This window comes from Ochotona princeps, unplaced genomic scaffold (assembly GCF_030435755.1).
Source record: "Ochotona princeps isolate mOchPri1 unplaced genomic scaffold, mOchPri1.hap1 HAP1_SCAFFOLD_414, whole genome shotgun sequence".
In the NCBI taxonomy this organism is placed as follows: Eukaryota; Metazoa; Chordata; class Mammalia; order Lagomorpha; family Ochotonidae; genus Ochotona; species Ochotona princeps.
Window position 1 is genome coordinate 95,684 of NW_026697061.1, and position 24,165 is coordinate 119,848.

Below are 24,165 nucleotides of genomic sequence, written 5' to 3' on the forward strand. Positions count from 1 at the left end.
GTGCCCCTGGCACACAAAGCTTTGAGGACCCCCAGGGGCGGGGGCGGGGAGGGACAAGGGGGCTTTCCCAAGCTCTCGGAATGCTTCACACGGGCTCCTCCACCCTGCCCCCAGCGCTCTGCCAGCTCCTGGCGCACAATGGGCCCTTGTCTCAGGACTCCCTGCGAGTAGCTGTGCCACTAGGGCATGAGACGGCCCAGACAGGCGGGCACAGGGCGGGTGGCGGCAGCAGGGCAGGGCCCCTCCCCCTCCTCCCACCCCAGGCTTGCCAGGCGCTGCCTGCAAGCAGGAAGGTAAGGCAGGAGGAGGAGGGGCCCACGAGGTAACTTCCCACTGAAGGTGACGGAGCAGAGACGCCCCCCCGCGCCCCAGCACCCATCCCAACTGTACATGACGCTAGTCTGTTGCTGGCATCTTTGCCCGGGCATATTCATTTGCTCCTGACATTTGTGGGTCTGGAGAGATGGACTTTGGTGGTCCCAGCCCAAATCCTGGCAGGTGGCTGAGTAGCTGGGAGACCTGGTGGCCCCCAGAGCCCGGGCAGCCTTGTGGTCCATGCACATGGGAGGCCTTGATCTTGACCCAGCCTTCACTTTTGTGTCTCCTGCAGAATCCGGACAATCAGACAGTTCCAACCAGCAAGGAGACGCGGACATCAAACCACTGCCCAATGGTCAGTGCCTTTGCCCGCTACCCTCCAACCAGAGGCGGCCATGGGCATGGGATGGGATGCGGGGGGAAGGTGGAGATTAGGAGGAGCAGGTGGAAAACCCCTTCTCCTATTCATGACCCTTTTCCTTTTGCAGGGCACTTAAGTTTCCAGGACTGCTTCGTGACTTCCGGGGTCTGGAATGTGACAGAGCTGGTGAGAGTGTCACAGAGTAAGTGAGAGGCCTCCTGGCCGGCCGGGGTCCCTCAGAAGGAGGTGGGACTCAAGGGAGAGGCCTCCTGGCTGGCCGGGGTCACACGGAAGGAGGTGGGACTCAGAGCTGCTGCGCCGCCCGGGGAGGGAGCCCCCAGGGCAGACAGAATCCAGAGCTGGGTGGACTGGCCCACCTCTGAACTTCACTGTTTAAGAGGAAAGAAAGAAAAGAGAGGAGGGGGGGAAGGAGGAAGGGAAAGAAAGCAAGCAAGAAAGAACGGGAGGAAGGGAGGGAGGAAGGAAAGTCGCTGGCCATCACAGCCAGAGGTCTCCAGAGCAGCCCAGCTGCTCCCATCCCCGGGACACTTCCCCCCCATCCCCACACCCCTTCCAGACCTCACCAGCACCTCTCATTTTTCTCAGCTCCTGTTGCGACCGCATCAGGGCCCAACTTCTCGCTGGCGGACCTGGAGAGCCCCAGCTACTACAACATAAACCAGGTGACCCTGGGGCGGCGGTCCATCACCTCCCCTCCTTCCACCAGGTGAGCCTCAGCGCCGCCCCCCCAGCCCAGGCACCTGCCCCCCTCACACACACACACCTACTGGGTGGCACTGGCTCAGAGGTGGCCTGAGCCCACGGTGCACCTGCTGGGCCCAGCCACCCCTAGTGCTGCTAGCTTTGTGTGGTCACGCACACGGCTTGGCATGGGAAACAGAGGCTCTGCAAAGCTGACGGTGGGCGGGGGGAATGGGCGCTGACATCTGAGCCCAGGCACTCAGAGGGTCGTTTGGCCAGGGGTACAGGTGGCTGGAAGAGGCAAGTAGAGAGGTCTGGTGGTGAGGAAGCTCTCAGACTGCATCCTGGACCCGGTGAGGGCAGCCAAGGGTCCTGAGCAGGGCAGGGGGTTCTAGAAAGCTCCTTCCAGCAGCACCATGCACACGCACGGGCAGCTCAGGAGGGCTTTTCTCCCAGCTTGAAGGAGAGAAGGGCATGGTGCTGACATTGGTTAGGGGAGGTGTGGAGAGCGAGGGACGGAGCCGAGGGGTGCTTGGGCAGGTGGAGACGGGTCACGCCTGGTCAGGGGAGGGTCAGATCCTGTCATGTTTTCTAACCCTTGGGCATCTATGTTGACTGTGAGGTTCAGGTGGGAATTCCGCCCCACTCTTGGCCATGGGCAGTGTGGGGGACCCTGGTATCAGGGGCTGGGGGAGAAGGTGCAGCTTAGAAACCTTCTGTCTCCATGGGATGGCCTGGGCCTGGCCTCCCAGGGGTCTTCAGGGAGCTCCTGGAAGGCTGTTGTGGATAGCCCACGAAGCTTGAAGGGCTCTGGGCACCCCTGACCTCCTCTCCTTCACCTTCCCTTCCAGCACCACCAAGCGCCCCAAGTCCATCGATGACAGTGAAATGGAGAGCCCTGTCGATGACGTGTTCTATCCTGGGACAGGCCGCTCCCCGGCGGCTGGCAGCAGCCAGTCCAGTGGGTGGCCCAACGATGTGGATGCAGGTACGGCTGTTGCCACGTGCTGACCCAGGCAGTGGGGTGGCTGGAGCCTCCCACTGGCTTGCTGCTGTCGGGTGGTGCGCCCCATCTGTCCATCCGTCCATTCATCTCTCATCTCCCAATGTTCCCCATGAGTGCAGACTGAGCTGGGGGAACAGGCAGCTCAGGTGAAGGGCTGGGCCCTGGGAGTGGCCCATACGAGACAGAGGGACCAGCAAATGGCTATCTTTGCCCTGCCCTCCCGTCCTCCACTCTCCCAGTCTGGGCACCAAAGACATTTGGGGCCTCGCTCTTGGGCAAGTCCTGTCCCCTGGGGGATGCTGAGCACTCAGCCCTGGTCTCTACCTACCCCCACCAGGCGCCAGGGGCTGACCTCTCACCCTCAGCCTTGATGACCAAGGTTGACTTGGACACTGCCAAATGTTGCCAGGGAGGACCAGCCTTGGGGACTGACCCAGCTTTGAAGAAAGGCTGAGAGTCCAGTGAGGAGCGGGCATAATTGTGCCCTGACCAGGGGAGCGGGGGGCTCTTCCTAGGCCTCTCTAAACACTTCCTTTCTGCCCACCCACCCATCTCCACCTCCCACTATGACAGGTGTGGGCAGACTGGACAGCCCTGTGGGAAGAGAGTACGGGATGCGTGTGCCTGGGTGTGAGCCCGAGAGGGTGGCAGCACCAGGCTTCTGCCTGTGTGTACCCCTCAGCTATGGGGGTATTGGGCCCACGCTTGGCAGATGCGCACAGTGTGTCTGCTGGGAACAGGGAGTCAGACTTGAGGGCGCCTCATCTGACGTTTTCCAGATGTGCAGATGTCCTGTCTACGGGAAGGGCCAGGTAGACAAGCAGTGGGGGTGGGAGGAGCGCTGCATGCTCTCGCGTTACCCCAGGATGAAGGCAGGCCCTCCAGCTGCTGCTGGGAGCAGGAGGAGGACTCACCTCCAGGCCCACACTGAGGAAGTAGACCCCACAGCTCCCAGCAGAGACCCCCGCCCCCGCCAGCAGCACAATGCCTGGTGTGGCTCTGAGGCACCTCCTCTCAGGGTCTCCTCTTCGTGGCAGCAGGGACCTGGGTTGGTGTGGTCCTCAGGCCTCAGTCCGGGGGACCCCTTTCTGCAGTGACAGCCACCAGGCTGCCCCGAGGGCTGAAGCTGCCCCTGGCTAGACCTAACTGCTAAAGATCCCTCCTCGCCTGGGCGCCCGCGCACGCTCACGCTCCTCTCTTGGCTGTCTGCTCTTGCACCTGCCATCTCTGCTCCTTCCAGCAGTCCCGCCACGCACGGCCCCCACAAGTCCTCCTGCAGCTCCCCGCCCCCGCCTCCCCCTCCTCCCGGTCCCTCGCTCCCCTCCCCCCACGCTCGCCCTGTGTGCCGTTTCCCTGGGCTGCGACAAATCGCCAATTAAGCAGCCCAGCTGCAGGATGAGGAACAGCTGGGAAGGCACCGTGCGGGCCGCGGGGACAGCTGTGCACAGCTGGTGGGGCACTCCCCCCTCCCCACCGTGCCAGCTATCAGGTGGCACCCAGCTGCTGCCAGATAACACCTCTGCTGGCACGGGGAGTTCGCCATTCTCCCACCTCTTCCCTCCACCGAGAGGATGGCTCCTGTTTCTCTGCAGCCTCTCTCCCAGCCCACCCCAACACCCCCACACTGACTCCATTTGTCCCTTAAGGAGGGCTGCTCCAAGGAGGTCTGCCTTGATACCACCTCACCGTCCCTGAGGGAAGCTCACCATGGGACCTTGGGTGGGCCCAGCCTCTCGTGGACCCTGGGCCCACCAGGCCGAGGTGACTTTGGCTGGCGATGGGTCTCCTATCAGGTGTCTTCCAGGCCCCTCCCATCCCGTGGCAGCCTCCAGGACCCTGCTCTTCTTGGGCAGCCTGTCCCTGCAGCCCATGGCTGTACTGTGCTTCCCAGGAGAGCACCCTGGCTTCAGGCTGCCAGAACCTCTCACAGCAGCAGCTCAGGGCACCCAGTGCAGGCCCAGCCTGTCCCTCCAGGCATGCCCCTCCCACCCACACCATCCCATCCCCGAGCTGGCTCCCTGGTGGGGGGGAAGAGGAGACCCTTCCTGCATTGCTCCCCCTGCAAACCCCCTTCCCTACTGTACACACCTCCCCACCTCACCCCCGGGGCAGCCACTGCCCACCTGCCCACCCGCATACAGGGCCTGCGCACCAAAAGGGGGCAGGAGGGCTGGCCTGTGGAGGCAGGGGTGGCTGGGGAGGGGGGGTGCCTAGGAACTAAAGACTAAGCTGCTGGCTTCGCGCCACCACCATCACCACCCCCGTCCCACCCCTGCTACCGCCAGAGCTGGGCTAAACCCGCCCTGTGTTGCTGCTTCCACCCCCAGGCCCGGCTTCTCTTAAGAAGTCAGGAAAATTGGATTTCTGTGGCGCCCTCTCCTCTCAGGGCAACTCCCCGCGCATGGCTTTCACCCACCACCCGCTGCCTGTGCTTGCTGGCGTCAGACCAGGTGAGCCATGGGGGGCCTCCGGAGGGGGGCAGGCGGGGAGGACAGGCAGCCTGAGCTCCCCACCCCCCACAAACCCAGGAGGCCGCGCGTGCAGTAGCAGCGGCCTGGCATGGAGTGGCGCCCCCCCCACAAAAAAAAAAAAAAACTTCCTGCCACACACTCACTCATGGAGGGCCAAGCCTTGCCCACACCCAACCCCAGGCTGCTCCTGGGGCACCCTGTCCACTTGCTTCTCACTCTGGATGTGCAAGTGGGCCTGGCTGCTGTGTGCAGCCCCAGGCTGGACCCCCAGGCCTCTTGCAATCTGCCCTCAGGCCGTGGAGACCTCTGGACCCCAGGCGTGGGGAGGGGACAGAGGCCTCTCTCTCCACCCAGCTTCAGCCGCTTTGTCCCAGCTGCCAGCTGAGCCCAGGCTTGAGCCAAGCTGGCGCAGAGAGTTCTTGCGGTGTGTCCCAGAGCAGGCAACCGACTTCTCTGGGCTGTCCTTTGGGGCAGGGTCCCCTCCCCTCTGCTGCCCCATCCCGTGTCTGGACTAAGGACTCCCTAGAGGTGTCTGGGAGGCCTGAGACACGAAGTGTCAAGAGGTGGGCCTGGGCCGCTCACCCCTCCATGTCAGCCTTCCCTCCCTCGCTTGGCACCCATCTGGTTACAGGAGGCCTAGTGTTTCTTTGGACACAGCCCTGCGGCGGCCTGCGGTCTCCTGGGTTCTCCCACAGAACACAGAGAACGGAGAGATTTACCTCCCCGCTTCCTTCTTGGGGCCTCTAGGCAGCTGGCTGGCCGGGGCAGGGCCCAGTGGTGGCCGCAGTCGGGCAGGGCGGGAGGGCGGGCAGGGAGCCCAGGTCCCATGTGCGCAGGCAGCAGGAGGGCTGCACGCTGCGGCTCCTGCTCAGGCCCGGGCTCCGTTTTTATGAACTCCAGAGAGAAGCCAAGTTTCCCCAGCCCCCTAATGAAACCAAGAGCCGGCTGATTGGAAACAGACAAGGGGGTGGAGGACTCAGCTCTGGGCCGGCAGCGCTGGGGCCAGTGCTGGGGTGGAAATCGCATGTGTGCGGGCCATGGGGTGGGGCGCTCGGGAATGCAGCCTGCGTGCTGGTGGCTGCGTGGGCGCCCTTGGGACACGCATGTGCATGTGGGGGGGGTGCTTCTCCTGTCCCGCTCAGCCAGAGCCCCACGGAACAGACTGCTGCGTCTCGCCATATACCCCCCAACCCCACTTCCCCAGACTCCCACCCAGGCAGAGCCCAGGCAGGCGCAGGTGCAGAGACCCAGTCTAGAACACACACACACACACACACACACACACAATGTGTGTGGGGAAAGGCCTGATGAGCGGATCGCCACTTCAAAGGATCTTACACCATGAGAGCATTTGACCCTTCACTGGTGTGACCCTGCCCGTCTGCCCCACTTGAACCCCAAGCCTGGCTCCCCTCAAACTGTCCATAGCCAAGCGACTGGTCTGCAGGTCCTAGCTCGCCACTGTGTTCTGACTCTTTAATATAGAGATAGGATCCGTGTCTTTCCGGCCTCACACCAGTTAAGCCCCGTTCTCTCTCCTCCTCTGGAGTTGCAACCCTGAGCAGCAGCGGCCCTCCTGACCTCCTCCTCCTCCGGCTCCTCCTTTAACCCAGTCACCCATTTTCCTTCTGTGCCCACAGGCAGCCCCCGGGCCACGGCATCAGCCCTACACTTCCCTTCCACGTCTATCATCCAGCAGTCGAGTCCGTATTTCACGCACCCGACCATCCGCTACCACCACCACCACGGGCAGGACTCGCTGAAGGAATTCGTGCAGTTCGTGTGCTCGGATGGCTCAGGCCAGACCACCGGACAGGTGAGTGCTGGGGACCCCAGGAGCCCTGCGCCGGCCTCGTCTCTGCGTCTCTCTGTCCGTCTCTGTCTTTGGAATCACAGCGGGGTAGGGAGAGGCGGTGGGGGAAGGCTTGAGAGCTTGGGCCCCTCGTGGGGCTGGAGTGGTGGAGAGTCTGTCTGTATAGCCTGGCCGGATTTTCGGGGTCTGCAGGTACTGCCCTCACGCCGTTGGTCCTGGCCTGTCACGGTCTGTACGGGGGGCAGTGTTAGGGGTGCACTGGCCACTGGGCCCTGCCTCCTTAATTGGACTCCTTGTCCCCTCCCCACCTCATTCGAACCAAGTCCATTACTCCGCTTAAACCTTGGGAATGCAAGGACTTAGCTGGGACTCCAGCAGGCGTGTGTTCGCTGGGGAGGGGGGGGCTGATCGTGGTCTGCGGGGCGAGACCATGCTGTGCAACATCGCCGGCCTCCATCCCTGGACCCCCCTCCCAGCACCCCTGGCCGCAGTCACTGCACATGTACCCAGACTGCCATGTGCCCGCCGGGTGTGCGGGAATGCCTCCGCGTCCTTTCCCTGGGGCTGGCCTGGAGAGTACTGTTGGCAGAGGGGTTCCAGTCCCGGTCCCTAGGAGGCAGACGGCAGCGGCGGCCAGCCCTCGGTCTAGCCTGCCTAGCCGGGCAATCTGCTAGACAAAGAAAGACTATGCATGGTGGTGGCTCTGCCGTCCTGGCTCAGTCTCTGGGGGTCTCCTGCTGTGACACAATGTTCTCTAGAGCCCTCCCCGGCTGCCACCAGCCGGCCATTGCAGCCGGGAAGCTGCGAGGGACTGGGCAGGGAGGATGCTCACATGGCCGTGCTGAGAAGAGGCGTCCCAGAAGCCCACGTCAGAGGCAGGCCGGGAAGAGCTGCCAGCTGCCTTCTGCCACTCTGCCCAGTGCTGTCTGGGCAGCCTGCACACGGCGGACATCTCCCCAGTCTGCGGCTACTTGTTGTGTCCTGGGCCCTTCTTCCTGCCTTCCCTTCACTCCCTCCTCCCCCTGCCCTCCCTCCCCGGCCCTGCAAGGGCATCTCTTTGAGGCTGCACAACTCCTTGGGGGGGGCACCATAGCCTTGCCCACCTCTGTGGGGCGCGGGGCTGGGAGGATGGATGTGGCCCTGGTAACCATTGCGCTTCGTACAGCACTTCCAGAAGAGTCCAGGACAGCTGCAGACCGTGCCCTGGCCCCCAGAGCCCTGGGGTCAAGGATGTTGGAGCAAAGGGGTCAGCCATACTGCATGCTGGTGGCAGCCAGGTTTCAGAGTCAAAAGGAAATGGGGCTGCGGACCAGGGGAGCCCAGGAGTGGAGTCTAATGACTAGGGGAAATCCAGGAGGGGTCTCACCCAGGCCTCCTTTGCCTCGGCAGCAACTGTTTCCCTTCTCCAGAAAGACAGGATCTCCTCTGGCTAGGTAGGCAGAGGCCTGGCAGAATTGTGCAGCTGGGTGCAAGCTGACAGTCCCAGGAGCACAGCCTCCTCTTGCCCGCAGCAGCCTCTTCGCCCCCTGTCCCCTCATGGCCCAGGCTGGAGAGAGCAGCTGGGGGCCCCTCGGGGAGCTGTGGGGCGCCTAGCTTCTGCAAGGCACCAAGGGGCAGCACCTCCTGTGAGACAGGCCAGTGGATGGGCGCAGAGAGAGCCGTTGGCTCTGTACCTGAGCCCGTGGCCGGGAACGCTGGTCCCAGGCTCTGTTCACCCACAGCACCTGTGAGCACAGTCCTACGCCTTCAGCATTGGAGCTTCTGATCCCACAAGGCTGGGGCTGGGCCCAGGGCCACCTTGTTTCTTCCAGGCTCCCAGCTGCTGCTGCTGCTGCAGATTGGGGAACCCTGCTTTGACCTGGAGCCCAGATGAGTTAAGTCCCTAACCTCTCTAAGAATCTGAAGTCCCAGGGGAAAAAAAAATGCCGGCATAGTGAAATGTCGCAGACACGTGTGGAAAGGTCCGCAGGCAGCTCGTGGCTTGTCTTGTAGCCAGGGGTGGGTGGGGGCAGACGCTAGTTTAGAAGCCAGACAGTTGTAAGCAAGTGGATACACCACTGAGACTACGAAGGAGGAAGAGGGGAAAAGGGACAGCCATGTGAGTACCCACAGCATGGTCACAGGGCCTTCCGGCACAGTGGCCTGGGGAAGCCAGGCAGACCTTAGGGAACCAGGGGCTGTGACAGCCAGCTTCCAGGTCTCTGTCACCCTTGTCTGGTTAAGTTGGGAGACACTGTGGAATCATAGGGCCCTGACTTACTCTCAAGGCAACACAGGCTGGGATAGGAGGGCTGCCCCATGGCAGGGGCTGCTGGGAAGGCCTCTGGGTCCCAGCCCACCAGGCAGCAGGAATGAAGCCATAATCTGTGATGGAGATGAAACAGGTGCTGGCCAGGCCGTGCAGCCCCGAGGTGGGATGTCTCTTCTTGACTCACTGTCACCCCTGGAACAGAAGGATCGATTTGCAAAATGACCACCAGCCCAGGGCAGATACTCAGGAATACTCAGTGGCTTGCTTTTGTCAGGGGCCTCTGTGGGTCATCACCCCTAGTGGTCAGGAGTAGGCAAGCGGAGGGAACCCGGAAGAGGAGCGGTGGCAGGAAATTCATGGAAAACAGAACCGAAAGTACATGTTCGTTGCAGCGGGAACAGTTCCGAAACTCGGGCTTAGATGTTTGGATAAAACACCTTTTCTGTGAACGTATGGGTGTTGGTCGAGCAGAGTGTCCGCAGGGGCCACCGTGGCAGTCTGGCTTCCAAGGGACGATCGGACGGCTCCTTGAGCGTGTCAGCGAGGTTGGGCAGGCCAGGGGCTGCAGGCTGCAGTGGCTTCCATAGGGGTCATGGGTGCCAGGAAGCAGCAAGACACTGAGTGGGTCCCCAGGAGCTGCCATCTGCTGAGCAGACTCCAAGGAGCGTGGGCAAGGGTCTGCCAGGCGTGGAGGAACCTGCAGGAAGCAGGTGCACAGGGGGCATTGGCGATCTGGGTCCCGCGCACCATGGGGCGGTGAACCCGTTTGGTCTTCACCCTCTCTTGAGGCCTGTAGTATCCAAGCCCCTCGGCTGGTACATCCAGACATTGCCAGTGTTGGTGCGGTGGATGGAGTGTGTGGGCAGAGGGCCACTGCCGTGCAGGGTGGTTGCAGGGTCCGACCCTGGGTGTGGAACAGCGTGGGCACCGTGGGCATCAGGGCCGCATGCCAGAACCTCACAGCCTCATCCAGGCAGGAGCAATGGACTTGTTGGAACCGTCCTTGGCCAGAGGGACAGGGGCTCAGCCAGCCAGCACTAGCTGCCTGCCCAAACCAGAGGCAAGCTGCCTGGACACAAAGGAGCTCTTGTGTCCTCGGAGGCCTGACCGTGGAAAGCCAGGTACACGGCCCGGAGGAGGAAGCTACAGGTTGGGGCACAGAGGGCACAGAGTGGAGATGCCGTGACAGCCAACAGGCTCACACAGGAAACACTTCCTGAAGACCCTCAGTGATCCCCTGGCTCCAGGCGCCCGCCCAGGCTGTGGGGCCAGGTGCATGCTGGAGTGGGGACAGGGGACCACGTGCAGGTGCGTCCCGTCACTGCAGGAGTGATAATGGTTGTAGGTGAGGCTGCGCTTACAACTCGGTGGCACATTTTTGCTATTTTTTTTTTCTGTTTTGTTTTGTTTTGTTTTGCCTTTTTGTTTTGTTTTATTTTTGCACCTGAAGCGTTTTCCCTAAGAGACGCAACCACCCTCCTCCCCTCTGCTGGACCACCCCTTTCCTCCTCCCTCCCACAACTTCAAAAGAGGAAAAAACAAAAAAGAGAGAGACACCCGAGAGACCAAATCGAGACCTTTCCACCCCACCCGGGCCTGCTGCCCCGCATTTTGCAGCGGGAGCACCCGCGCAGGGGAGCGTGTGTCTGTGCGATATGCCTTCATGCGTCATTCTATTTATGTTGTTTGCAGCCCAACGGTAGCGGTCAGGGCAAAGTCCCGGGGTCATTTTTGCTACCGCCGCCGCCTCCAGTGGCCAGACCTGTGCCCCTTCCTATGCCTGATTCCAAATCCACCAGCAGTACCCCAGACGGCGCCGTCTTGACTCCTCCGTCGCCTTGTAAGTGGACGATGAAACCGAACCGCCACGCCCAGCCGCCCCGGCCCGCCCACGCGGTCTCCGCGGCAACGAGCCAAGCGCCCCCCATCCGCCCCCTCCAGCCAGAGCCCCCTCCAACGAGTCACCCCTCCAGGACAGAAGTCCAGCTCAGCCTCCCGGGCCTCAGTCACGGCCGGCGCCCCACCTGCCCCGATGCCCACCGCTCCCTTCCAGCCGGGAGTAGGGGGGACCCCTCCCAAGGCCCCTCTGGGGGGCGGGAGGGGGAGCGCAGTGGGGCGCCAGGCTGGGGGGGTGCTGGCATAGGGGGGTGGAGGGGTGGGGAGGCGCAGCCATGCCATCTTCATGCCTGATTGCTGTGTTTTTGCTTTTGCTTTTGCCTTTTTGTTTTTTGTTTTTGACTTTTGATTATTATTGTTCTATTTTGTTGTTTCTTCCCCCTCACCTCCCCACGCACACCAAGAGAAGGAAGTGTAACCCAAAAGGCGACGCCACCACCATTCCCTTTTTTGCCCTGTCCCCTCACCTCTGTGCCCAGGCCCTGGGGCCTCCAGGACGCAGTAGGCCACTCCTTGACCCCCCAGTCTCATATTTGGCTTGTCGTTGTATCTCTTTTTCTTTTTTTTTTTTCCTAATTATTTTTTTTTTTTCTTTAACTTCCTTCCCATCCGTCTTCCTTCCTTTCTTCCTCCCAGGTTGGATGTTCCAAGGATACAGGAGGGCTCGGGCCTCTGCTTAATTCTTTTTTTTTCTCTCTCTCTCTTTTTTCTTTACAATCAATAACCAATTTTATCAAAGGAAAAGGCAGGAGAATCTTGAGTGCAGAGGCCCCAGGTAGACGCGGCACGAAGGCCTGGGTGGGAACCGAGGGCTTGTGGTATTCGGGGACAGGGTGTGGGCAGTGCTCAGGGGACTCAACGGCCCGTCCCGGCCTGGTGGGCTGCAGCAGGTGGACGGCCCATCTCGGCCCCGCTCTCTGCGCGTGAACACTCTCTCTTCTGCTCCCTCAGTTTGAATTTTTTTTCCCCTCTCCCACCCTCCTCTTCATGCCATCCTCCCACCTACATCCGCCATAAGACACGAACGAGGCCATGGTCACCATGGTCATTGGACGTGGGGCTGCGGGCAGTGGGGAGGCTTCGGGAGAGAGGTGGACAGGTCCCTGGGCGAGTCTGGGGTGGGGCAGGGAGATGGGCCAGGCACCCCCCGGGACACCCCTTACTCCCGCCTCTGGAGGAGGTTGGATGGGGGCGTGCCTCTTCTGTGCCATAGGGCTCCAGCCCAGCAGCCCAAGAAGGGGAGGGATGTGGGGCTCCTGTATTTGTCTCCTTGAGCCACTACCACCACCACCAGCACCTAAGCTCTGGTTCTTCGGCCTCCCTCCTCCTCCTCCATGGCCTTGGCCCAACTTGGGTTCTGGGACTTGGTGTATCAGTCCTCAGAAAAGGATGTCACCTCTGAGTCCGCCCCCCGCCCCCCGGCCAAGCTGCCCCATCCCGGGGACTTGCCTGGGGAACGGGCAGTGCAGCCCCCCAGCCGAGCTGTCCAGGCTGGACAGGCACCTAGCCGAGGAGGCTTCCCAGCGGCCCGTTCTCCCAAGACCTAGGAGAGGACGGTGGGGAAGTGAGGGACCCCAGGGAGGGTGCCTGGGCACGGGCATGGGCTCAATGTGCCTCAAAGCCCCCACCCCCATCACCCTGGCTGTGCAGGGGTGCCTGGCTGAAGCTGGGAGGGAGTTGGGGTGTCTGTGTGATCCTGGCCAGTGAGGGGGTGAAGGCATGTGGGGTAGGGGTGGGCGAGGGGCCTGGTTTTCAGCACAGCCAGCCGCCCTGCGCCCGCCCTGCGCCCAGGCTGCGCGATCTAACCCTGTTTCTCCCTCTCTCAGCAGCCCCAAAGGGCAGTGCCCAGGAGGGCCCCACGGCCTGACGGGGTCTCCCCCTCTCTCCCCTGCTCTCCACAGCATTCGCAGCGACAGGCGCCTCCTCTGCCAACCGGTTTGTCAGCATCGGACCCCGGGACGGCAACTTTCTGAACATCCCACAACAGTCTCAGGTGGGAGACCTGCCAGGGTCCGGGCTGGTGTGGAGGGACAGGCAGGGCTGGGCGCGTCTTGCTGTGAGGGGGACCCTGGGGCAGGGCCAGTGAGCCCAGCTCCATTTGTAGGCCCAGCTGAGTCTGCCTCCCCAGGCAACAGCAAGGGGGGGGGGCTCCCTGGCTGATCAGCTAATTGGATAATTAGCTCTGACAACACTTGGCCGGCAGGACAGGGCCAAGGACCCAGACCCAGTTGTTCTAGGCCAGGCCTGGTGCAAGCAGAGGCCCCTGAGGGGGAAGCCTGAGGCTGTCTTCTCCCCTTCTGCGCCTTGCAGCCAGGGTCTTCCCTCAGCCGGCCCTAGGGTCCTAGCTTGGGGCAGGCTGTGCGATGTGGGGGCTTGGGTGGGCTGTGTGCCCAGAGGCCCAGGGCCAGGGGAAGGCGGAGCTGGCCCTGGCCAGGGGAGGCCCCTCCCCGGGGCTGGCTGAGGCCTGCAAGGGAGACCCTGCAGACTGCTGTGTCCACCAGGCTGGGAGCAGCCTGCAGTGCTGGGGTCCCCCCGGGAGGTGCAGGGCTCTCTGCCTGGTGGCCCCCCTACTCTCGTGTCCTCAGCAAGGGCTTTTAGTCTCCCGTGTGCACACACTTTTCTTGCAAACCGCTTTTGGGAGGCTTCCTGGCCCCCGGCAATCCACCTTGTGTGTTGGCTTGCTGAGGCCCCATCCAGAGTTGCTGGATGGGAGTTTTGTGTGTGGTTTGAGGAATTTTTCCCCCCTCTTGCTCTTCCTTTACTTCCCTAAAAGAAAAAAAGAAAAGCCAAAAAACTTTGTCAAACTTTAACCTCCAGAGCTCCCTAGTGGCGAGGAGGGGAGGGGAAGAGGCCTTCCACCCCCTCCAGCTTCCCACCCCCTCTCCCCAGAGTCACGTCTGACCCGTCTGGTTTCCAGGAGCAACCAGACATGATGTAACACCCAGATGAACTTGAACTTGGGGGTGTTGAGAAGAAAAACAATGGCTCCGAGCAGAGGCTGGAGCCACCCCCTCTGCTCTGTGCCAGGGAGGCAGAGAGAGAGAGCCCTGCTGGCAGAGGGCAGGAGGGGGTGCCAGAGGAGGGGACAGCAAGCAGCCTCCCCTCCTGGCTGTGGGCTGGCACCAACCCGGACTCCACCACTCCCTCCCTCCCTCCCTCCCTCCCTCCTACCCTTCCTCCCTGCAGGGCCTCTAACGCTTCCCTGGGCCTGCGGCACTGCTACTATCCCTCCCGGCTCAACGCTTTCTCTCTCTCTCTCTCTCTCTCTCTCTCTCTCTCTCTCTCTCCCTGCACTTTGGGCTTGGACATTTTTTGGGGGGAGCCAAGTCAGAGTTTGAGGCAAGTTGGGGAAACAGCTCCCCATCACCCCATCACCACCATCCCACGGCTGCCATGCTGCTCGCCTGCTGCCCGCACCCCCTGCCCCTTGCCAGTCACAGGCTCCTGGGCAGAGAGGGGCACCCCAGGCCCAGGGCCAGGACCCCTGAGCGGGCAGGTGCGCCTGGGAGCCAACAGTGGGGGGAGCCCTCGGGCTGGGGGGGAGCAGGCGGACGCCTTGTGGGCACAGGGTTACGGTGTGTGTATGTGGGGGGGGTGGTTTCCACAGTAACCAGTGACTTCTGAGCTGATCTCTGCAGTGCCAGATGGAAAGAGAACAATAGAATGAGGGAAGAAAAGAGAATTTTAGCAATTTTGTCATTCCCTGTGCAGTGCTTTTTACTTACTTGTAATCAGTTTTGGAGCTGGCTCAGGAGGTGGGGGAGGGTGGCGAGAACAGAAAAGACAGCCCGAGGCTTGGCAGTCGCTCCGATTCCGGAGACCCGAGGGGGGTGTCGGGGAGCCCCCTCAGAGCTGCTTTTGTCCTTGACTCCAGCCCTTGGAACCAGGGTCCCCCCTCTCCCGTCTGCACGCTGGCACGGCCCCCGCAGCACGCAGCTCAGGGGACCCCGAAGACGGCCCACTCGGGGCTTGGGGCTCAGGGCTCAGGCCTGAGTTGCCAACAGCTGGCGGTGCGGGCGGAGACCCTGCCTGTCCCCAGCTTCCATGCCCTGGTAGCCAGACGCATGATGGGCCGTCAGCCAGAGCCAGCCTCCCCGCACCTGGGGACGGTGGCGCCAGACCCCCTAGGCAGTGTCCCGAGTCCCAGAAAGCAGCAAGTGCATGGTGAGGGTAGGGGGATGCTTACCCAGACAGGTTCCTGGCCTCTCAAGCTGGACCAGCTGTCCTGGAGCTGTTAGCTGCTAAGGGTGGCCTTAAAGATGCTGGAGGGGACCCATCGAGGGAAGGCCGGTCTACAGGTTGTCAGGAAGTCAAGCACCCAGTCACCTTTGCAATCCCAGCCACCCCCCAACTCGCCGGATGCCCTCGGATGTGTGCCGTCCAGTGGGGCCACCCCCTGCCCCACCTGGATGTATACCATCCGGTGGGGTGGCCACTGACACCAGACCCTGGAGTCCCGGCCTTCGTATAGAGCGTCTCACCACTTGGCCCCTGGCGGGTCGCAAACCCAGCATCCCTGGGCTGCAGCTGGGGTCCCAGGCCAGGACCGGAGGGGCAGGTCCCCTCTTTGGATATCCCCCAGTTAACAGTGTCCTGAAGATGGCAAATTTTCCATGCAATTCTGCCTGGACTTTTGGTTTCGTTTCTTGGGAAGCTTGGTGGCACTTCTTGTCGCAGCCTGGACCCCAGGCAGAGCCTTGAGGTGTTAGCAGTGGTGAACTCGGGCACCGCCCCTGGCCCTTGGGCTGTGTGGCCTCAGGCCTGTCACCCACCCTCTTTGAGCCCTGTTTCTGTGTGGGTTGGAAACCGAGGGAGGGGAGCGGAGAGGCGGAGGCCTGCAGGTGCAGCTTCAGGAATCCCATAGTGTCCTAAGCGGATTGCCAGCTGCACCTGCTTAGAGAGGGACCCCTGAACAGCCTGTAGGCATGTGGTGGGGCAGGAGCCAAACAGCCCAGCCCCTCAGCACCCCCTAATCCTGCGCGTGCTGTGCCCCGAGCCGAGGCCTCGTCTGTGGGAGTGTGGTGCGCCCTGCTGGCGGACTAGGGGAAGAGACGCTCCAGCGACTGCGCCCACCCCCCCAGTAGAGGATTGCCGGAGGTGGGCAGCTGCCCCTCCCCCAGGCCTGGCGCTGCCGAGATTGCAGCCCTGTGGCCCCCCCACCGCACGCACCCCACCCCCGCCTTTCAGCCTGTGGGACTTTGGCGGGATGCACAGACGGGGAATTTCTGCCTTTAATCCAAAGAGACAGAAAGAAAACTCAGCAAGAAGCTGGGACACCCCCACCCCCACCCCATCCCACTCCCCAAACCCCTCTGGGTACAAAAGCCCCAGCCTGGCATCGTCCCTACTCTCCAGGACCCACACAGAACCCCAACAATTGGAGACCCGGCCAAGGTCTCAGGTCTGTGCCAGCGACAGCCGTGGGGGTCCCACCCGCTGGGCACAGTGCCCGCGGGAAGGCCAGCTGGACTCGGGCACGGGGAGGGGGGATTACCACAGGAGAGAATGGGGGTGTACCTTCTCCTCCTCCTCCTTCTCAAGGGGGGGGTGGCTGCCCATAGCCTGGCTTTTCGGGGGGCTGGACCTGAGGGGCCGGTAGGAGTGGGCGGGGCTTGCCCGCTATTCTCAATATTGCTTTTTTTTTCCCCTTTTGATCTTGTAGTCTTGGTTCCTCTGATAAGATCGCTAAAAAGAAACAACAAAATGTAAAGAAGAGGTTCCTCAAAAGGGGGAGGAGAAGAAATTTTGACACATGGAAAAATCCCCCAACCCAGCCCAGTCCAGTCCAGTCCAGTCCCACCGAAACAAACAGCAAAACATCAAACATCAGAGTCTTCAGCCATCCAGCCAGCCCTCCCTCCTCCAGCCCAGGACCCCCCCCGCAGCCCCCGAAGCACCCCAGTCCTCGGAGAACCCCCCGGGGAAGGGGTCTCGGTTGGAGCTGTACCGCGGCTGCCACGCAGACAGAAACGTGCGCACGGACTCTGCCCGCGGGACACCAGACAGCGAGGCCGTCCAGGGCGCACGGGCACCCCGCGAGCAGCAGCGGGGCGCGGCCCCCCATCCTACCCCCAGGCCTCCCACACCCCAGCAGGGAGCCCGGAGGACTGTCAACCTGCGGGCTCATCCTTCTCATCACCTCTGCCCTCTGTCCCCCAACCTTTTCCCTGGCGGCGGGTCTGGGCTGCAGGACCAGGCCTGGGAGGCACCGGAGCAGGCAGAGGCATCCCTTGGAGCCAGTTGTACGAGCCCAGAACCGAGGGGATAGGGGTGGGGATGGAAGTAGAGCAGGGTGGGGTGGGGTGGGCAGCAGTTCCTAGGACAAAGTCCGAATGCCCTCCCCGGTCCGTCCTTCGGCCCACGCGCGCAGCGAGGGAGGGCAGTTGGGCCCCAGGTCACCACCTCTCCAAGCCCTGTATGCAGGTGCCCTTGCCCCGCTGGCCCCTGCCTCTGGCGCAGACAGCCCTGCTGGGGCCGGGCCCAGGACAGGACGGGCGCAGACGGGGGAGCCGGGATCCGAACTCGGAGGACGAGGCTAAGACGCTACCTGCGCGCCTAGGTAGGCGTCCCGCTCACCGACTTTCAGTGCCCCTTGCGAGGGTGTGGGGTCGTTCCTTTTCGAAAGTGTTTCGCAGCTTTCTGTCTCCCTCCCCACTTTTTCCCACCCCCGCACCCCTCTCTGGATGTTACCTGTACCGTCTGTCCTCTTTATTTAGGGGTGGGGGGCATTCATTGTTGGGGTGTTTCGCTGTGATGATTGGGAACTCCTCCATTTGGGAACAATTTGGTAACACACCACAGGAAGTAGCTCTCGCCCCCAGCCCCTGCCTATCACCGCCCCCCCACCCCAACAAGGGCTGGGAGGGGTGCCTGTCCAGAGGGTCTTCACACACACCATCACCACCCCCACCCCCGGAGGGAGGGGAGCAGGAGCACTCCCAGCGTGCCCCCCCCCCCCGGGTGTGGTTCGCGCCCCTGGCTTTCTGTGCCTTACTGCCTCCTCCGAGTCTCCCTCCGACCCCTCCCCGGCCTCCCCCCCCCCCCGTGCCTGCCTCTCTCTCTCTCTCTCTCTCTCTCTCTCTCCACTGTTTGGAAACACACAGCGCAGGTCAGGGTCCCCTGGACGTCAGCTCGGCAGTCTGACGCTGCACGCGGAGGGCGGCTGGCCTCTGGCCTTTATTTATTGTGAATCTGGCTGGTGGGGGTGGGGAGGGCGGGGAGGGGGGATGGGAGGGAGAGGGTTAGGGAGGGAGGGGGACCCTCACCTGGGGCTCCATCTACCCCGAAGCCACCCCGAGGTGGCCGTCCCCAGGGGCCCGCTTTGGATGGGAGTGGAGGGTGGTGGGGGTCCCTCGGGAGTCTTCCAGGGGAGCGGAGTGGGGGGTGGGGGGCCGGGCGTGACGCGCGGTCGGTCGAAGTGCAATGATTTTTTCAGTTCGGTTGGCTAAACAGGGTCAGAGCTGAGAGCGGAAGGAGGGTGGGGGGGCCCTACCCGGCCGCGTGCGCCCCCTTTCCCTCAAGGACAATCGGGGCCCTCCCGGGGGACGCTGTGAGCCTGCGGAGGGGAGCCGGGGGTGTGGGGGCACCCGCCCCGGTGGGGTCGGAAGCTGCAGGCCAGCTGGGCCCGGGCGGGGGGACCCCCCCACCACCACCCACCCCGTCCTTCCCCAGTGCGCGGGCGAGGGCCGCGAGGGCGCCAGAAGTGGGGGAAGGTCGTTAGGAAAGGAAAAAAAAGAAAATACAAAAAAAAAAAAAAAAAGTAAAAAACCCACAAAGTGTATATTGGGGGGAAATGAACTTTTTGTTTTCATTGTATCAAGTGCAATGCATCAGAGTTCTCCTATCTTTGTATGTTAAGAGATTAAGAAAAAAAAAACATTCTATTTTTGTTGTAACGTCCTCACGGCTCTGGGGACTCTAAAAGAACCGGGCCTGCCCCGCCCTGCGCGGGGACAACGAAAACTGAGTGTTTGTTCCTTTTTTTTTTGTTCGTTTTCACTTTTTTTTTTTTTTTAAAGTCGTTTTCCTGCGTTGACGAGGATGGTCTGGGGTTTTTATTTGTTCATCGTTGGTTCTCGGTTTCGGTGGGAGGGCTGAGGAAATGTACAACATTTCAGAGCTAACAACAACAACACGTGTTGAGAAAGGGAAAGAACAAGAGAAAAAAAATTATTCTAAAACTATTAAACCCTGGTGCTTCTTACATGATAAGGTATGTTTTTAAAGAAGAAGAAAAAAAACCCACAAACTATTATACCTAAGTTTATGACTCCACTATCCTGCGCTTGTTCGGAACAAACATTACCTTCTTGTTGAGTTTAACGGAACGGGACAGCGGCACGCGCCCGGCGGCTGGGCTGCTCTGGCCGCGGGTCTCCCCGGGCGCCCCCTCTTCCCGAGGGGGGCCCAGCGCCCCCTTCCCGCCCCCACGGAGACGGGGGAGGGGTGCGGCGGGGGGCCCGACCCCTCCTCCACTCCCCCCCAGAGGTCCATGCCAACGAACAAACGTCCCCTCCCTCCCCTCGTCCCCGAGCGCCCTTCTTTGAGCCAGACGCCAACTTGAGCCTCACCAGCATTATCAGGAGCGCGCTCTGCAAGTTGGTCGTTTCCCCCACACCCCGACCCCTCCCACAGCACCCTCTCCCCGTCCCCACCCGGGGGAGCACCTGCTAGGCTCGACGCTCCAGCACAGCCCCTGCCACCACCAACGCCGCAGACCAACAAACAGGTCGATTCGCCCAGGCCCGCGCCCGCCCGCACGCACGCACACGGCCCTCCCCTGCACCCCGCGCACACGGCCCCCCGACGACTGCCTTACACACCCGACCCCCTCGCGCTGGCCGGCCGACCTAGTGCCTTGTTCTCACCCCCGTGCTGGCGGAGCGGACGCTGCGCTCTGGGTCCCACAGGGGGCCGGGTGGCTTCAGACGACCCTAGTCCCCCCCAACCCCGACCAACCAACCGTGCTGGACGGACCCTCATCCCCTGGCAACACACACACACACACACACACACACACACACACACACACACGAGAGAAAAAAATAAAGGAGCAATAAAGTAACGAGAACTTTTTCTTCCCCCCAATCGAGAGCCCACAGGGCACCCCAGCTCCCTGCCTCTCTGCTCCCGCACCGTCGGGGCGCGCCCCCACCCCGCTCTCCACCCTTTTCCTCTCCATAAGCCAGCCTGGGCCAGCCTCCCCCCGACTCCCCAACCTCCCTCGCCTCGGCCCCTCCCGGGAGATCCGTGCGCCCGACCAGCACCAGCATTGCGGACCCGCCAAGGCCGCCCGTCCCGTCAAACAAGTTTCTTCTTAGGCTAAGAAACGCAGTATATACGAGTATCTCTATATATAGTAACTAATGGATTTGGTGTGCTTTTCCCCCTTTAGCGTCCCGTCCCCTCTCCTCTCCTCCCTCTCCATCAGCCTGGTCCCCCCACCCCCTCTCCCATCCCCTCTTCTCGGCCTTCGGCCCCCACCCCTCCCCCGTCTCTGCACTGACATACATAAGAAACAAGGGTAGTTTACTGTCTGTTTTGTTTTCTGGGTTTTTCAGTGTCCTAGCGGAATGCAACTAGACAGCCAAACCTCTCTGTTCCCTCCCGCCCCGCCCCGCCCCCGTCACTGCGCTTCTGTTATACCATCTTTGCCTGACTTTCTCCGGCTTCTCCATTGAATGGCTAATGTGTATGTGAAATAAAGAAATAAAAGACAAACAAAAACCACAGCGTCTGATCTTTGGCTAACGCAACCGGTGGAGTCGGGGTTGGGGGGGTTCCTTCCCTTTCCCGCGTTCACCCTTGGGGGCGAACGGGAGGGCGCACCCCCTCCTCGGCCCTGCGTCCCCCTCCCCGAAGACCCCAGCTCCGGGTGGGGTGGGGGAGAAAAGAGAAGTACCACTTAGGTCCAACGATTGCTCTGCCGTGTTGAGACGGGGACACTTCCAGCGCGCAGTGGGTAATTTTGAGTCTGCAGGGGCGGGGGCGGAGCCATCCAGGACCCCCGCCCCCAACTCCCAGTGGAGGGACGTCCTCACCTGCCCCCTTCTGTCTATTGCGGGGAGGGGAGGTGTGCGTTGCTGAGCATGTGCAGCGCATCTTTGGCCCTAGGCTCGACGGCCGTCCTCGGGCTGGGTTCCTCCCCCTTGTCCCGGTGGTGCCCACAGGCTCAGAGCTGCCGCCGGCCCCGCAGGGTCACCGCACCTCCGGACTCAGAGCCGCCTGTTCCATCTTGATGGCCCGGGCTCCCGCACCGGGGCTGTCGTCGAGGTCCGCGGGGGGCGCGGGCTGCGTGCGCGCAGCCACCACCGTGACCTCCTCCGCTCTGCGTCCCGAGCCTCCTCGAGGCGCAGCCCGTTTGCGGGGCCCGGACGGGGCGGCCGCCAGAGAAGCCGCCTGGTCGCGCAGCAGCCGCACCAGGAAGCCAATGTATTTCATGGCCAGGCGGAGCACCTCGTTCTTGCTCAGCTTCCGGTCGGGCGGGTGAGTGGGCAGGAGCTTCCTGAGCTCAGCAAAGGCGCCGTTCACGTTCTGCTGTCGCCAGCGCTCCCGGCTGTTGGTGAACACCCGCCGGGCCACCTTGTGGGGCTGGTGCCCTGCGGACAGGAGGGGCGGGAGGGATCTTAGCACCGTTTGTGTGCTGGAGAGGAGGGGTGGAGGGCTCCGCCTGCATTGGGGACAGGTACCCGGCTCTTTGGGGTGGGGACCCCCAGTAACAATCGCTAGCAGTGCGCTGCGGACTCCACTCCAGCCCACGGGATCCACATGGACTGCCCACCTGTCGCCTCTGCCTCTGGCGTTGACCCTGAACCACTAGGGGGATGTGGCTGCGTGTGGCCCTCGTGGTCTGTCACCACTGCACTGTGGTGGGCTGTGACTTGGGCCGTGGGCTGGTGCTGGGGGTGTTGGTGGTCTCAGGAGTGACTTTGGTCCTGAGACGGGCTGTTCTGTGCACCCCCCAACCCAGTCATGTTAAGTCCCTGGCCTGCCCACCTGCGACTTCCTGGCCGCTACTCCCCTTCCCTGTCCAGGGGTCAGGCTGACCTCAATGTGTGCTGCTAGCTGTGTGTCACTTGGACATCTGCACGTGGGTCTGTTCTCTGTGCAGGGCACACACGTGTATGGCAGGTGTGGGGAGGCTTACGGTACCTTCCCCCCACCCACACACCCACACAGGTATGCCCGCCACACTCACCGTCTGCCAGGTCCAGCTCACCGTGGCTGGGTCTCCGCTTCAGCCTGCTGTTGGGCAACAGAGTGAATGCTCCTGCCGGCCCAATGTAGACGCTGTAAGCAGTTGGGGGTCACTCACGCCTCGTGGGCCCCGGTGCACCCTGATCCCCTCAAGTCCCGCACCCCCACCCCAGGGCACTGACCTGTTAAGGAAGGGATGAGGGTGGTAATGCAGGGACAGGGCAGGAGGGGCCGCGCCCAGGGTGGAGAGCTGTAGCAGGGGCAGTGGGAAGGCGCTTAGTTCCGTGGGGGGCATGGCTGCCCCTGGCGGCAGCGGCAGTGGTGGCGGCGGGGGCCTAGTGTGACCTAGGCTGATGACAGGCACGCCAGGGGGCAGCCTGGGGGATGAGCAGGGGTCTCGGTGGCCCCCCTCCTCCACCACTGTTGCCTGCAGGGGCCCAGGAGAGGGGTTCTTGGGGGGCAGGCTGGGCGCCTCCGGGCTGGGGGCACATGCCATTATCTGTGCCTTCTCGGTCATGGTGGGGCCCACCTCCGCCTGGGCCTGGGGCGGGCACATGGACCCGGAGGCAGGGTGTGCACCTGCAGGGAGGGGAGAAAACCACTGCGAGGGGGAGGGAGGAGGTGCACCCCCCAGCACCCACCTGCTGTTGCTTGGAGGACAGCGGGCAGGGAGGTGCCCCCTGAGAGGCTTGGTCACCCAGCCATGGGGCAAATCTTTCCACCTGCAGCCCGGAGTAGGGACCAGCACCCCCCCCCCGCCCCTCAGATTTCACTGACGGCCCAACATGGTGGCCATGTGACCTCACTCTTCACTGTCCCCTGGGGGCCCTGGTTGACCCTGCAGACCTCAGGAATGACCCCGAAATGCTTGGCTGTTCTGAGAGCCAGCCAGCCCCCCAAACAGTGATCCCCCAACCCCTGCAGAAAATGTCCCCCACCTCTCTCTACTGATACTCTGATCCCGGGAAAATCCCTTTCAACCTGCCTCCTCCCTCTGGCTCTGAGAATGGTCCACCGTAGTATTGCCTTCCCTCCCCTCTCCCCCCCACACTCTTGGGGCCGATATCCTGGTGGGGTGTCCACCCTGGGAGGTGTGGGGCTGGGGTCCTGTCTGCCCAGCTGGACCCCTTATTTAAGTGCCCGCTCCTTGCTGGTGAATGCATGGGTGAATGAATGAATGAGTGAAGGAGGGTGGAACAGAATGCTAGCACAGGCAGACGCCCCTCTCTTACCCCAGCGCAGGTCCTGCTGTGGAGTGTCCCAAGGCCGCTGCTCGATCAGGGATGTAGCTTGGGCCAAGATGGGGTTTCCAGCTGCAGAGGGCCGCCCCGACAGGGCCGGGCCCACCCCAACCCCCACGCCCAGCCCAAGGCCCCGCTGCACCTCCTTCTGGGAGCAGCGGCTGCTGCCTGCTGCGTTGTCAGCGTGGATTCCCCCCAAGGGAAAGTGAAGGGCCTTGCCTGGCCAGGCCCGGCCCGCCCTCTGCCCGCCCCCTCTGCCTGCTGCAGTGGCCGCCGGGTTTCCTCCCTCTCAGCCCCTGAGCCCGGAGGCCAGAGGATGCAGGGTGGGGGCAGATAAGGGCCTGCTGGCCTGGCTGCGCCTGATAAGGAGCCGGGCTGGCTCCGGAGGAAGCCGATGGGTGGGAATGTCCGTGGGCATGCGGGGCCGGCATCCCTCACAGCCTTGCCTTCCGCTCCCTGCAGCGCCAACACCCCCCGCCCGGCCGACACTCGGATGCACAAGGGGGGGTAAACTGAGGCAGAGGCTGTCGCCTGCTTTGGGGAGTCTCTGCTGATGAGGGTGGGGAGGGGTCCTTTCCCGCCATGCTGGGCGCCCCGTGACCCAGGGGCACCCACCTCCCCCAGCCTGGTTCCTCTTTTTGCTGGCCTCCAGCCTCCTCCCCTCCCCCATCTTGCAATGAGTGGGGCACCCAAGCAGGCAAATGATTTGTGCAGCACGGTCTTGGGTGTCCAGCCTTGGACAAGTTGCTGGGTGGGCTTTCCTAGTCCCTAGGATCACAGCCCCTCACCCCCAGCTTGGTGGTCCCCTTGGCTTTCACCCCACAGCGCAGGGCCACTTCATGAATGGGAGGTGGGTGCAGGTGTCCTGCGGGAGGCCTGGGACACCCCCTCCTCCATCGCACTGCCCCAG

At 62.6% G+C, this 24,165-nt stretch overlaps 2 protein-coding genes across 5 annotated transcripts in view; one reads left to right on the forward strand and one right to left on the reverse strand.

The window, feature by feature from the left end:
- LOC101517851 (nuclear factor 1 X-type) overlaps nt 1-16,532 on the forward strand; it is a 79,773-nt gene extending 63,241 nt beyond the window's left edge. For 2 of the 4 annotated variants that reach the window (XM_058659505.1, XM_004595578.4), the window contains exons 3-10: nt 611-673; nt 807-881; nt 1,286-1,406; nt 2,233-2,369; nt 4,715-4,837; nt 6,499-6,674; nt 12,720-12,811; nt 16,481-16,532. In XM_058659505.1, the coding sequence (XP_058515488.1) occupies nt 611-673; nt 807-881; nt 1,286-1,406; nt 2,233-2,369; nt 4,715-4,837; nt 6,499-6,674; nt 12,720-12,791 (767 nt within the window). In that variant the 3' untranslated portion in view covers nt 12,792-12,811; nt 16,481-16,532. Of the gene's footprint in view, nt 1-610; nt 674-806; nt 882-1,285; nt 1,407-2,232; nt 2,370-4,714; nt 4,838-6,498; nt 6,675-12,644; nt 12,812-16,480 lie in introns of all 4 variants that reach the window. The other 2 variants (XM_058659504.1, XM_012929952.2) reach the window with 2 other exon arrangements.
- A 4,415-nt stretch (nt 16,533-20,947) lies between these two features.
- LOC101517599 (LYL1 basic helix-loop-helix family member) lies at nt 20,948-23,377 on the reverse strand. The gene is made up of 4 exons (XM_004595575.2): nt 23,247-23,377; nt 22,197-22,593; nt 22,016-22,107; nt 20,948-21,416 (listed from the first exon to the last, which is right to left on the reverse strand). The coding sequence occupies exons 2-4, from the start codon at nt 22,568-22,570 to the stop codon at nt 21,016-21,018; spliced, it is 867 nt and encodes a 288-aa protein (XP_004595632.2). The 5' UTR covers nt 22,571-22,593; nt 23,247-23,377; the 3' UTR covers nt 20,948-21,015.
- Nucleotides 23,378-24,165: the final 788 nt, after the last annotated feature.